This window comes from Betta splendens, chromosome 9 (assembly GCF_900634795.4).
Source record: "Betta splendens chromosome 9, fBetSpl5.4, whole genome shotgun sequence".
Lineage (NCBI taxonomy): Eukaryota > Metazoa > Chordata > Actinopteri > Anabantiformes > Osphronemidae > Betta > Betta splendens.
The window spans coordinates 30,092,748-30,105,843 of record NC_040889.2 but is presented as its reverse complement, the minus strand read 5'-3'; the positions used below and the strand labels follow the sequence as shown (position 1 = coordinate 30,105,843).

Here is a 13,096-nt window from a genome sequence, read left to right as displayed (position 1 = left end):
CCCAGCTCGTTAGGGAGTGTTTCACCTGTAGTTCATAGCAGTGTATTAACTAGTTTGAGCTGGAGGAACCCTTGCAGCAGCATAATCCAGACATGTGAAAAGAGCCAGTGCTGCTTCAGTTCAACCCCAATGGACGCAGTCCAGCTCTGCTTCAACGGTTCAGTCACCCTTTATTGGATGATGTAACGAGAAGCTAATGCTCAGACCAGCATCCAGGTATTGAACAGTTTCAGGTGTGACCAACACCTGTCATGCAGAGCTGACCTCTATTCAGGAGAAAACTGCTCAACCTCTGTCCTTCCACAGTAAAGTCAGCCTCCTGCTACTTGACCTAAATACACCAGTGCTGCTGAAAATATTGTCTGTCTTGGTTTTATTTTCATACAATGGCCGTAAAGTAGTTCTTTTGTGACTCTTGGAACTTGTTAAATCATTGTCTTCATGCTAAACTATGGTTTCTCCAGCTGTTAACGGTGCTTGGTCTGAAGGTGAAGTGACTGGACTGCTTTTTTATATTTTTAAAGCTTTGCAGGTGAGAGCTGGTAAGTTTAGGGTGGATTCAGTGCATTTGGCAGTACGATGGATGTCTTCATTTTCACAGTGATATTATTAACTGTCGAGAGGGCGTTGAGGAGAAGCCGGCTACACTCCGCTACATGCCTCATCTTACATCTTTAGGGCTTTTGGTTGACATTACTGTAGTTCAGAAGCCACCAGATGGCGCTGTTACCCCAACACACTGTGGTCAAAACCATCCTTAGACAGCCTCTGTTCTCATTTCCACTATAAATCTCATTTTTATTTTTAATCTCACGTTGGGACAAGTGGTTATATTTTAACATTGTGTTTGAATAAAGACATCGTTTCTAAGTCATTCAGCAAGTTTTTATTTTGAATCAAAGCATACAGTTGTTAGAAAGCCACAGATTGCTCATTTATCCAAAACCCTCTCTTTTCTTCATCTGCTGTTAGTGGCTGGAACAACAAGACGGTTGTGGCTCCCAATGGTCTCTGTGACGATACGCGACCGTCCGATATTACCTACAAAAGGATGAAACGAATCAATCAATATTAATGGTAAATATTAATATTGAATTAGCGTTAGAGTTGCTGCTAGCCAAGGTAATGGGTGGCAGCAACTAATCTGAGTGTCCCTTTATTCTTAAATATTACTAAATTACTAGTCATAAAAACTGATAAAACATTGTTGCAGTACGTCCGTTTAAAAGCAGTGAATTTACAGCAACAACTATTCAGCACAGAAAGATCAGAATCAGCTTTTGTATTGCATTAAGTATTGTATTACTGCAGCAGATAAAACAAAGACAAAACAGAAAAAAACACACCTGACCATTGCAACAGTCACACAATTGATGCCTTAGAACAGATATTTAAGACACTTGAAAATCATGACAAGGGTTGTGCTACTACTGGTTAAAGCACAGAGGACCAGTGGAGTTGTCCTCTTTATTTTGCGTTTCAACTCAAATAGTTAATTAATCGACCGTCTCCTCGCGACACACAACATGAGGCATTCAGAGGAAACCCGTAAAAAGCAATGCTTGTCAGAAAATGCAAATTGAAGAACAAAAATAAGACACGGGCAAAATTATACACTGTGGGGTGTTTGTGAACCCGACACCGACCAACAATGAACACTGCATACATGAATTGAACAAAGCGCATTTAAAGTACTCTAGTCTCCCACAGTTGCCTGATAGGAAAAACAAATGCACTGGTCACTGGAAAAACAACGGAACCTTGATATATTTCATTGTCAAACGTTCTATGAACCGACCGGTTCATTGTTCGTTTATTCTAAAACTCTTGAGTCTTAGAATAAATGTAAAGTAGTAGTTATCTAGTTTTAAAGAGAACGCACTTTTTACATGTGGTTATTTTGAGTTTAAATAATAACTGTAAATCTCTGGCTGCTATTACATTCTGTGACCAACAGCTTCTCTACACAAACACTGAGTTAACGGTGGGTTTCCCACACAGGTTAGGATATCACTTTTGAAAATGGAAAATACACAATACTTTATTTCACACATCAAATTAAAATGGTTTATAATATGACACAAACAATAAACAAAACAAACAACTCCAAAACCAAACACAAACAAAGCGGCAGTGGCTTCTATTGCGCTCTCCGCTGCGTCCGTCAACACGCCCGCCGGTGACCGCACCCGTCACACACCCACACTCGCCGCTGCTGCCTGGACTGCAGGCGTGACCGGAACCGGAAAGACAGAGAGAGACCCGCCCACGTCTCCACCTATTAAACTCCGACCTACGGAGGGTAGTTTAGGAACGGGCGTGGTCAGCACCCCGATACAATTCAATAAAATATATTCTATTTATTAAAACACTCGTGCATGATCAACACAAACGTGTTAGCTTCATCAAGCTAACACACAACAAAGCTACGTTGAACACAGCTCGCCATCAGGTATCAAAGTGAAGGAACCCACTGGTGAACTCCGTGTCTTCCGCGCTGTGGGGCGCGTGGGTCTGTTAATTAGCATCAGGTGCGCGATCTGCTGTCGGCAGGTGATTCACGGATCCATTTAGAACCGGATCCCCCAAAGACAGAGAAGGCCAGTTCCCAGAACAGAACCGGTACCTCCTGGTGCCATCCTGACGTCGGGGTGTGTGTGAGGACCCGGTTGGTGCTGCCCCAGAGTTGAGCGGTGAGTTTCACTTTTCTTTCACGGCAGGAGGACAAAAGACACAAACATCTTCATCTAAGAAGGAGGAACAGACTCTGTTTATTAAGCTCTAATTCATTGGCGTCATTTTATCCTTGATTGAAGGTCTGCAGAGATTCATGAAACAAACAGAGCCACTATGATTAGAGGTTTTTAGTGCAGCACCTAATAAAATGGGGAAGGTGACAACTGGGCCGAGCTCAGTGTGGGGCCCTGAATGTAACAGGAGCACCTATAACTAGTTCTTTTACAATTAACTAAATGACACATGTTTTCTCACATTTATTTAAATGTGCAAAAGTCAAAATGTAAATGTTTAATATAAATGTTCAGAGCGTAAACTAAATATTCACGAATGTGCAAGTAGACTCTACCCCTACCCTCAAACAGCGCTGGTCTCAGATCAGAGACGCGAACTCAATCACCTCAAACAGTGCGCGCAAACCCCGCCCACATCAGATCTGGAAACTTTTGTTTTTAGCCTGGACGTAACTTCGGCTAGCTAGTATAGTTAGCTAACTAATTCTCCACCGGCGCCACAGAAATATTCTTTTTAAACCTACTTGACTCCTCATTAATGGTGTTTACGACAGAATGGCAGTTTGAAGCGGAGCCTCAGCCCGCACACCTGCCGTTACAGCCCGTTCAATCTCCCCCAACGGGAGGGAGTCGGAGCTGGCGGCCATGATGGCTTCGACTTCAGGCTTCTCTCCAGTATTTTGGTGCGCCGATCCAGAGTCAGATGTGGGCGGAGCTATGCGTACTGTTTGACGTGTTTGAGTCCGCGTCACTGATCTTAGACCAGCGCTGTTTGAGGGTAGGGGTGGAGTCTACTTAAATATTCATGAATATTCAGTTTTCAGATTTAACAATTACATTTACATTTAGACTTTTGCCCATTTAACTAAATGTGAGAAAACCTGTGTCATTAAGTTAAATGTGAGAAAACTAGTTACAGGTGCTCCTTTTACATTCGGCACTCCATAGCTCATATGGGTCGGTACATTTGGCCTGCTTTGACCCGTGTGAGTCCGCTGGACCTACACTGGGCTGGTACTACGCGGTCGTGCTGTTGGAGCTGAGGACATTCTGGACTGCAGCTGTTTTTGCGTGTGTTTTGCCTTTGTAAATAAAACTGTAGATGCAAATTTATTCCTGATGGCACCTGATATTAAGAACACGGTCCAGTTGTAAAATACTGGCGTTCTAGGCCCGCTTTTACGTAACGCTATGCAAACCAGAGGAGCCGTTGCTGAGCAGGTCGGCTGCTCACAGACAAACGACGCCTGCTCCACAGCCAAGGTAGGTCCAGCCTGAGGCTAGAAGCCTAGAATCTAAACCACCTGCCATGGGAGTAGTATTTCTAAAATGGATCCTGATACCAGAACCAACAGCAGAATCTATTGTCAGCTATGTTCAGGAGAGATTTGAACTAAAATCACCTGATCCTTCATCAAAATGTTTCTAGAGAAATTATTCAGCATCAAATATTGTTTTCTGGTTTATAAACTTTTCCGACCATTTAACTGTCTGTTCTACTTCTGTTCTAACCAGAGAAAAGCAGCAGTAAAGTGATTCTGGCTCCAGAACTTTCCCACTGTAACGTATTAGTTTCTTACTGTGTGTGTGTGTGTGACCTTTGACCTCCTGGTCCTGCTGACGTCTCCTCACCGCAGCTCCTCCAGTCATGAACCCCTACGGAACCACCAGCCTGACCTCTGGACCCTGTGATAATCCGTCCTCGTCCAGTCTGGTGCATCCTCCTGTGATCCAGACGGGTCATAGCTCCGCTGTGAACTCTACCTATCGGGCCTCAAATGGAGGCCAACAAATGGTCCAATCACCGAACCCTGATCGCTTCACTTTGCCGCTTCCGGCCACAGACTCTGGCTTCAGCCTCAGCCCAAGGTCTCAGTTCAGCCTGGCTCCAGTCTCCACTCAGTCACATGTTCCCTCACCGAACCCGTATCCTCCCCTCGACGCTCCTCCCACCTGCCAGATCTCCGTCATCCTCCCGTCCCCAGAACCGCGCCCCCCCCTCACCGCTCAGTGCTCCGAGGAGTCCTGTCCGGACCTCGAGTGCTCCATCTGCTTCAGCCAGTTCAACAACATCTTCCGCTGTCCCAAGATGCTCCACTGTAAGCACACGTTCTGCCTGGAGTGCCTGGCCCGGATCAACGTCAAGTCCACCGAGCCCAGCGCCATCCAGTGCCCGCTGTGCCGCAGCTTCACGCCGCTGCCCTCCCTGGGCCTGCCCAAGCTCACCACAGACCCGGACGTGCTGTCCTTCCTGCCGGCGGCCATGCAGAGGGTCTACAGCATCCGCTTCCTCCGCAGCAAAGGGAAGCTGGAGGTCAAAAGGTCAGTGTCAGGGGCCGGGGCCTCGCGTTTCCGCAGAATTTAATACCTGAGGGCTGGTTCAGTCTGCGATTGTTTCTTCAATGCATCACATCATCTGAACTCCTTCAACCTGTGAATCCACTGCAGGGTCTGCAGACATGTTCAGGGTCGTCTCCTCCGCTGACAGTAGGCGTCAGATGGGTATTGTTGCTCAGAATCCATGTGGTTCTGAAGCATCCACACTCTCACTGTTTGACCTCATGTTGGCTTTCAGGCAGATGTTTGTTTCTAGTGGAGGAAACATCCGTGACCTGTTGTTAAATGTGGCCTTTTATTTCAGTGCATCACAAACCGAAATAGTTGCATCTTAAATGATCGTCGTGATTCCACGACTTGGAAGCAGAACTGACACGAAGACTGCTCAAGTAAAAACCCAGAGTCCAAAGGTCACAAGTCTGATTTATTGGATCAAACTTGTCTGGAGTGAACCTTTTTATTGGATGTCGATCACAGTTACTAAAGCATAACTTTGATTCACACTGTTCCTTTTTATAGAAATGTCAGGTTGAAATCTCACTGCATTTCTCATTAGGGCCCATGAAGGTGGTCATCGTTGGGGTCAGAGGTCGCTCTCGTCCCTGAGGTCAGGGAACCGCTCGCTGGACGTGGGGCTTCCCAGCCCGCCCCTCGGGGGTCGCCGCAGCGAGGCCGGCGGCGTGGGCGGAGCCTTGTTCAGCCTGACGGGTCGGCCGGCGTGCCGGGCCTTCCTCCTGACGTCTGTGGTGATGATGATGATGCTGCTGACGGGCGTCATCATCTTCCTCATCACCCACAGCAAAACCTAACATGTTCTAAGATTTAAAGGGGGGAAAAATACCACAACTCGCATCGTCTCATCTGCACCCAGTTAATCAGCATCGACGCACTTAGCATTAATTTCACAGCCAACACTCTGTTCAGGCACTACTTTATTCTGTTTGAAGCAAAAGCCCATAACCTTAACTCAGACCTTCCTCAGCTCAGTATCAGGAAAGGAGACGGCTGAACAAATCAGAGTCTGACCACTGACCCAAGTGTCAGGAACCACCGAGGCAGGAGGTTGGAGACGGTTTAAGGCTCCGGTCCCTGTCTGCTTGTGTTTGAAGGCACAGCCTCTGCTTCTAAACAGGAGTCATAAAACGAGCTGAGCTGCGTAGGTGGAGGAGTTGTGCTGAACTGACCTGAGCCCAGGCCCGTCCCGTCAATGGATCTGTGACGTCCTTCACATGAGAGGAGTTTATTTCGGTGCTCGACTGAAGGTTTGCCCTGCAAATCAGACCCGGAGCTCATCTGTGGAACATTTGTCTGGAGAAGAAATGTTTTATTCACTTTTATGGACTGTTTTTATTCTCTGTCCAGTTTCACCCACTCGTGTAAAATAAAACCTTTTTTTATCTATTTATGTAGCTGTTTTAGCAAAGCTGGCACTTTCACATGTTTGTCTTAATAAATAAAATCCTTGTTAATGTATTTGTCATTTTTAGGTTACAGGGAAAACTCAGTTTTAAATGCTTTTAAACGAGTGAAGTTTAAATGAGGAAAAATGAACAAACATGAATTTACGACTGAACTACGTGTGGAGTAGTAGAGTTAACTGGTTCTGTGGTTTAAACCCATCGAACGTTTCTCTTCCTGTAGAACGCGACTGGCTGCAGATCAGAACCTGTTGAGGTTTCGAGCGTGTTTTCGTTCCCCTCTTTCTGCAGCGCGGCGGCACCGATGGTTCGAGGTCGGAGGCTTTTGGGTCCGCCTGTTTGTCCAGCAGGTGGCGCTGCTGACGCCTGTCCTGTGATTTACACCAGTTCTATGAGGAGCCTAAACATTTCCAGCTCAAACACGTCCACGTCCACGGACACGACCCGCTTGGACTGGACTCAAACCAGAGCCAAGGTCGAAGCTGTCGTCACAATCTAAGACGAGTGTTTGAATAAAAGCTTCACTGAATGAATCATGTTTTCAGCTTCTTTTCTCAGACGCTGATCCAGTTTCCTCCCTTTGAGTCCAGTTCTGCTAAGTTCTGTCTGCAAGTAACGTGTCCTATATGGTGTGTTTTTATAGGTTCATGTCACACAGTGACCTCAGGAGCCAAAGGTCACAGCAGGTGTCTGCTCAGTGAAGCTTCATGTATCAGCTTTCACTGACGGTCTGTCTTGTGTGTGAGCAGGTTCCCATTCTTTTACTGCATCGCATCCAGAACATCAAGGTCCATCCTGAAGGTGATGAGGATGAGCCTGTTTCCATGAAGCCCACAGCTTGAAACCCGCGAACCAGTCAAATATCTTGCCGTCCAGCGACCCAGAACCAACCAGTCACTGGAGACAGGTGACCGGAGTCAGATCCCTCTGTGCTTAAAGCCGTGGTGTCTGTGGTCAGGTTGGACGGGACACGGCCCAAACAGAACCAGGTCTGGGTGTGTGGCTGCACAAGCCCAAAGGTGGTAATAGAGATTAAAGCTGAGGGTTGACGGGTTCTGGCCCGAGTGGAATCTTACGGCCGTCCCAGAACCCAGAAAAGACAAGCTTCCTTTAGCGGCAGGCCTCATGTGAGCTGAGGACAGAGCCGGGCTGACGTTCTTTGACCTCATTCAGAACTGTCCATGACACACAGACACACTTTGTCTGTTATGGAAACAATGTCCTCATTGTCTCCTGATGCTGCCAGTTTCCCAGGATGCAGTTCTGTGCGTGGGCACGCAGCCTGAACACACAGCTGGTCCACGGTCTTGTTACCACCTCATGTTGGTTCTGTAGGGTTCTATGGGTTCCTCCTCACACTAATAGACAGCAAGAAACAGAAGCAGACCCGACTGACTCTGTGTCTGGTGGTTCTGGTGGTTCTGGTGGTTCTGGTGGCCATAGCTCTGCCAGAGGGAGGAGCTTGAACAGTTTGAGTGTGGGGTCAGCGGTGAGGTTTGCTGCCGGGTTCCTGAGTCTGGCCCGGTACAGGTGTTGGTTGGAAGGAAGCTCGGTCCTGATGATCTTCTCTGCTGACCGGACCCCCCTCTGCAGTCTGTGTCTGTCCTGTTTGGTGGCTGAACCAAACCACACAGTGATGGAGGTGCACTTCAGGTTCTGGGAGCTCGTGGACCCGAGGAACCTGAATGAGTCCACGGTGGACACTGTTGTTGTGGATGGTGAGGGGGGCAGGCGCTTCTTCACCGTCATCCTCACAGTCTTGAGCGTGTTGAGCTCCAGCTGGTTCTGACTGCACCACTGGACCAGCTGCTCCACCTCCTGTTTCTATGCAGACTCATCACCGTCCTGGAGCCCAACGACGGTCATGTCGTCTGCATAGACGGGTTCCCTGAGGTGCAGTCATTAGTGTACAGGGAGAAGGGGGGGTGCTGATGCTGCCAGATGTGACGCTGCCCAGCCTCAGCCTCTAATAGTGTGATAACAGCTTGTTGGGGCTTTTATTTTGTAGTTGTGTCTGTGACATTGAACCTTGTTTTGGTTCCAGTTTTCCTGTATTTGATCTTCAAACAACCTGTGGACATGGTTCATGGTCAAACACAGACGTTTGTTTGCTTCCATATTTTCTCTTCACTGATGTCAAATTGAATGTAAAAACAAACAGAAAAATGTGTTTTATAAATACATTTGCGCTCACTTTTTAAAATCAGAAACTTAAACGTCTCAATCACAGTGTTCACATCCGTTTCTGGGTTTGACCTTACACCTGTTTGACTCCGTGAATCACACCTGAAATTCAAACTGCAACACTATGTCAGTCCTAAGCTTTGGGAGCTTAGAGGCCTCAAGGGCTGAAACTGGAGACAGAATCTGTGAATGATGCCACAGAAACATGGCACTGCAGCTTGTACACACACACACACACACACACACACACACACACACACACACACACACACACACACACACACGGCCCTGGATTAAAGACCAAGAAGCCACAACAGTAAATTAGCAGAGTGACTGAGAGCTGAGCTACATATGGCGATGCCTTCAGGTGCAGCCAGTAATTTGCATAGCTGAGGTTTCCCTTCTGTTATAACCTGTGTGATGTCCTGCACGCTACCTCCACCTCCCACAAATATTCAGCCTGGGGCCAGAATACAGAACCTCCTCTGTCTCACTGTGGTTCCGTCCCGTGTTAACCCACCAGAGTTCAGCCTGGAGGATGAAGCCTGCACACAAGTAATTTGCTCTTTGCACGGAAAGTCAGGAAAATGTTTCCTGAGCAGGAAAGGATTAAACCAAGCAGACAGAAAACTGTGGCATGGCCACTGAAGGCAGACGAGCAGAGACTCTCGCTCTCACAACACAAACCCCAGAAATAGAAGGGAAAGATTCTGAGGGAGCCTGAAGCAATCATCAGCTCATCCGGGCAATTCACATTCAGAACAAACACAAATGCCTCAAAGACTGAAAGAATTAAGGTTTGAGCCGAGTTCTTCAGATGTGAAGTAATTATTTTGTTTTTCTCCTAACAACGACTTATCAACACAACCGGAGTTGCTCCAGCCTCGGGCACCACTCTAAAATAGATCCCAGCAGGGATCCAGTCACAGGTTGTGTTCACATAGACCCGCTGTTTGTTTACCAGTTGCCACGGCAATCTGTCTTGAGGGTCAGGCAGCTCCTCCTCTGCCAGATTCATGCTCTGTGGTAACACTTTCACCTGAAACACACTTAAATAGCGACGTGAGACAAAGCAGCTTCATCAGAACAAACACGTGTGGAACTGGAACTGTACAAATCCATGAGGTCGCCAAAATAAAAGCATATAAGTGGGTGTTTTTCATTTTTTCATTGCTTGGCTCAAAGTCCTGTTTCTGTTCTGGTACTACAGCAGGTGAAGGTCTTTGTTCCCACAGTGGACCGTCAGTGACGTGTGCGTCAGTGATGGAAGGTCACGCTTTTGTTCACAAAACACTCAACAGGTGAGCGGAGTCTGAGCCTCCACTGATCGGATCAGCGCTGGTACGTTCCAGTGTCCTTTAACCTACTGGCTCCACAGTCTCAAAGCAGAACGTGACCTTTGGTGGCGCCGCCTGTTGATGTTTGTTAGTGAGCTTTAGCATCACACTGTTGTTTTCCAAGTAGTTTAGCTGTAAATCATATTAACCGCAGTGAAAGAAGCTCAACAAAAGCATCAGTGTTCACCAGGTGAAAACCTGGAAGTGATGCTTTCACTTAGCGAAGACTAAGTGGATTCCTAGATTCATGTGTCAACGCCAGCGCAGGCCAGAAAGTTCATACCTGAGGAAAGGAGTCAGAGCTGCTGGGAACGGCGGTGGCTCGGAGCTCAGCTCGTCTGTTAGGACTCAGGGAAAGTGAAGCAGACTCAGGGTTGTGTAAGATCCGGCCTTCAGAGCCTCGTCAGCTTCTGCTTCATGCTGCTTTGTTTGCACTGGCTTGGTAACAGGATGCCAATGTGCTGCTTCACAGCCGCTCAGAGCCCAAGGTTCGGCCTCGGCTGCAGCGAACAAAGGCTGGAGGCACGTCGCAGCTTGAAGTCACATTTGTTACAGCTTAATAACAGATCCGGGGTCCGATGGCTAACGCCCTGCGGAAAGAATTCACAAGATTCCAGTTCTATTCCAGTTGTGCTTTTGGTTCCTACTGGTAAAACCAATTATATCCACTGAGAATCAACCATCTAATTAGAATTAGATAAGGATTTCACCCGTAAACAAAGAAAAAACGAAAACGAGGCTAATGTCAAATGTAATTTTACAGCAAAGCGTCTTGGAGCTCAGCTTTGACTGCTGCTACTGTAATGATTCAAAGCACCTTATTTAGATCCCACTTCACGGATCCAGATTTCTACGATGCTGAATGAAAACGTCACTGAGGAGCCGCGAGCGTGGTTCTGTTTAGTGGTTTCATCTTCTACATGGAGCTGTGTGTGGTTGGGGGCATCTCCAGGGGTCCGGTCCATCGGTCGTTAGGTCATCAGGTGTTCAGGAGCTGTGTGATAGACAGCGGCGTCCAAGGATGGAGTCCTGCTGACTGCTTAGCTTTTCAGTTTGGATTTTACTGCTGCTCCTGTTTGATTCGTCGACTTGAGCTTCTTCATTTAATTTACGGGGCAGAAGTCCTGTGACTCCAGACTGATCCATGTGGTCCAGACCCTCAGAGGCCGACTGAGGGTTTGGACTCAGTGAACTTGGCTTTTAAAGGCTGGAGGCGCGTGAGAGTGACGAGCTAACGAGAGGAAGGCCTCTTTAGCAGCCTGGTATTTACTTTTAGTGCGGCACGAACGTCCAGGACCGGATCCAACAGCCAGTAGGGTCTTGTTACAAAGCTGTAGACAGACGTGCCCCCTCGAATCCAACGCTCAGTGTGAGCAGTGAGGGAACAGGCCCAACTGCGTCCTATCGCCTTCACTTTTTACACACTCAACCAAATCCCTTCGCCAGAAAACCATTAACATCTGCTGGGCTCAGTAGTGAGAGCCAGGCCGACTGATGAGAGTGGAGCCATGATACAGAGAACAAGAAGTGTAGTGGGTCATAAAACAAGACACACGGACAAAAACTAACTAATAACGAGTCACACAAACAAAGAATACTGCTTAAATACTAACATCACACATTGGACATGACTACTCACACATGGGACAGGGTTAACGCACAGCTTACAACTTATAAAACAGACCGACGCAACACGAGGAGGGCAAACTAACAGAACAGGTGTAGCAGATCACAGTAATCAGTACAACAGGAAAAAACAGGAAGTCACATGACGACAAAACCCAGACAGGACTGAGAAGAAGCGCCGCCAGCAGGACGGAGGCCAGGTCTGCTGTCATGTGACACCAGGCTGAGCTGTAGCAGCGCCTCACGCCGTCGGTGGGAAACACAGTGAAAGAGTACGAACCCGTACTGTAGGTTCACCTGAACCAGAACAACCAGGACCAGGACCAGGACCAGGAGACCAGAGGAGACGTCTCATCATCACCTTTTAATATTCCTTCACACAAACATTAGTAGCACATAGTTACGGGGGCATTTTATCCAAACAAACGGAAGCAAATACACAGATGAAAACATCACCTAAACAAAAAAACCCATAATGAAACCATTCCTCCAATCCCCACAGAACACAGAGCATCCCTGTAACCCTAGTGAAATCAAATGTCAGATACCATTTTGTAGCATCTGTACTCTCAACCTTGCAGCCACCGTGCTTCTGAACAGGAGTTCCACATCTGAACGCCCCGGCCCCTTCGTCCTGTTGCTCCTAGTAAACCAAAGCTCATTTTCACCTGACCTAAAGGAAGCTTAACACACAGACCCTCTGACCCTGGGACCCTGGAAACGAGACCAAGGATGAAAACCTTCCCTTCAAAGCACCAGGAAGCCAGAGGCCTCCTGTCAAAGAACAGCCCACCCAGTGTCCATCAAAACGAGCTACGTGTCTGTTCGTGTGTGATCCTTCACTGCAGGTCTGCAGTATGCTTCTCTGCAGGGGGCTTCTACATGTTCCGCTGTGCACCTTCACCGCTACCCAACAAAGGGGCTTCTTCGAAAGGACAGCAATGCCCCATCTCCCTCGCCTCCGTCCCCTGTAATGGCACGGCCAGTCCGGCAGTTTGTCCTACGCCACAGCTTCTCTAAAAAGACCAGGCCGGCCGGCACTCACCTCCTCATTCACTTCTGCAGACATCTCATCCATCTGGAGCCCGTCCTCTGGTGATCCAATCTGCATCTGCCATCAGCCCCTCCAACTTTGCCCCCCCGGCCGACACCAGCGCCCCTGTACACTCGCTGACAGAAGACTCCTGCACTGGAAAAACAGGGGCTCCTCTGCCACACAAGCGTAAAACGTTGTGTTGATCTCCATTGTTCAACTCCACACCCGAATCAGCAAAAACAAATGTTTATCATATTGCAGATTCATTACCCTGCAGGAAAGTAAAACTGTGGCTGTTTCTCTCCACATTTGCTTGTTTCTGGACACCAACTTCAGGTCCACGAGCGGCTTTGTACATTATCACGCCATTCAATGGTCATTATCAGTGGTTATCAGCCCATACGTATG

At 47.7% G+C, this 13,096-nt stretch overlaps 1 protein-coding gene and 1 long non-coding RNA gene across 3 annotated transcripts; one reads left to right on the top strand and one right to left on the bottom strand.

Moving 5' to 3' along the window:
- Nucleotides 1–870: 870 nt before the first annotated feature.
- LOC129604523 (uncharacterized) lies at nucleotides 871–12,429 on the bottom strand. Of its 2 annotated transcripts, none has more exons than XR_008695466.1 (3): nucleotides 10,844–12,429; nucleotides 10,310–10,616; nucleotides 871–1,041 (listed from the first exon to the last, which is right to left on the bottom strand). It is a non-coding gene; the product is annotated as an uncharacterized LOC129604523 (long non-coding RNA). The 2 variants fall into 2 exon arrangements; XR_008695467.1 differs by lacking the exon at nucleotides 871–1,041 and adding an exon at nucleotides 5,498–5,902.
- On the top strand, nucleotides 2,266–6,649 carry LOC114861412 (uncharacterized). Its single transcript, XM_029160572.3, has 3 exons — nucleotides 2,266–2,693; nucleotides 4,388–5,072; nucleotides 5,644–6,649. Exons 2-3 carry the CDS (start codon nucleotides 4,399–4,401, stop codon nucleotides 5,894–5,896), a joined length of 927 nt encoding a protein of 308 aa, XP_029016405.1. The 5' UTR covers nucleotides 2,266–2,693; nucleotides 4,388–4,398; the 3' UTR covers nucleotides 5,897–6,649.
- Nucleotides 12,430–13,096: the final 667 nt, after the last annotated feature.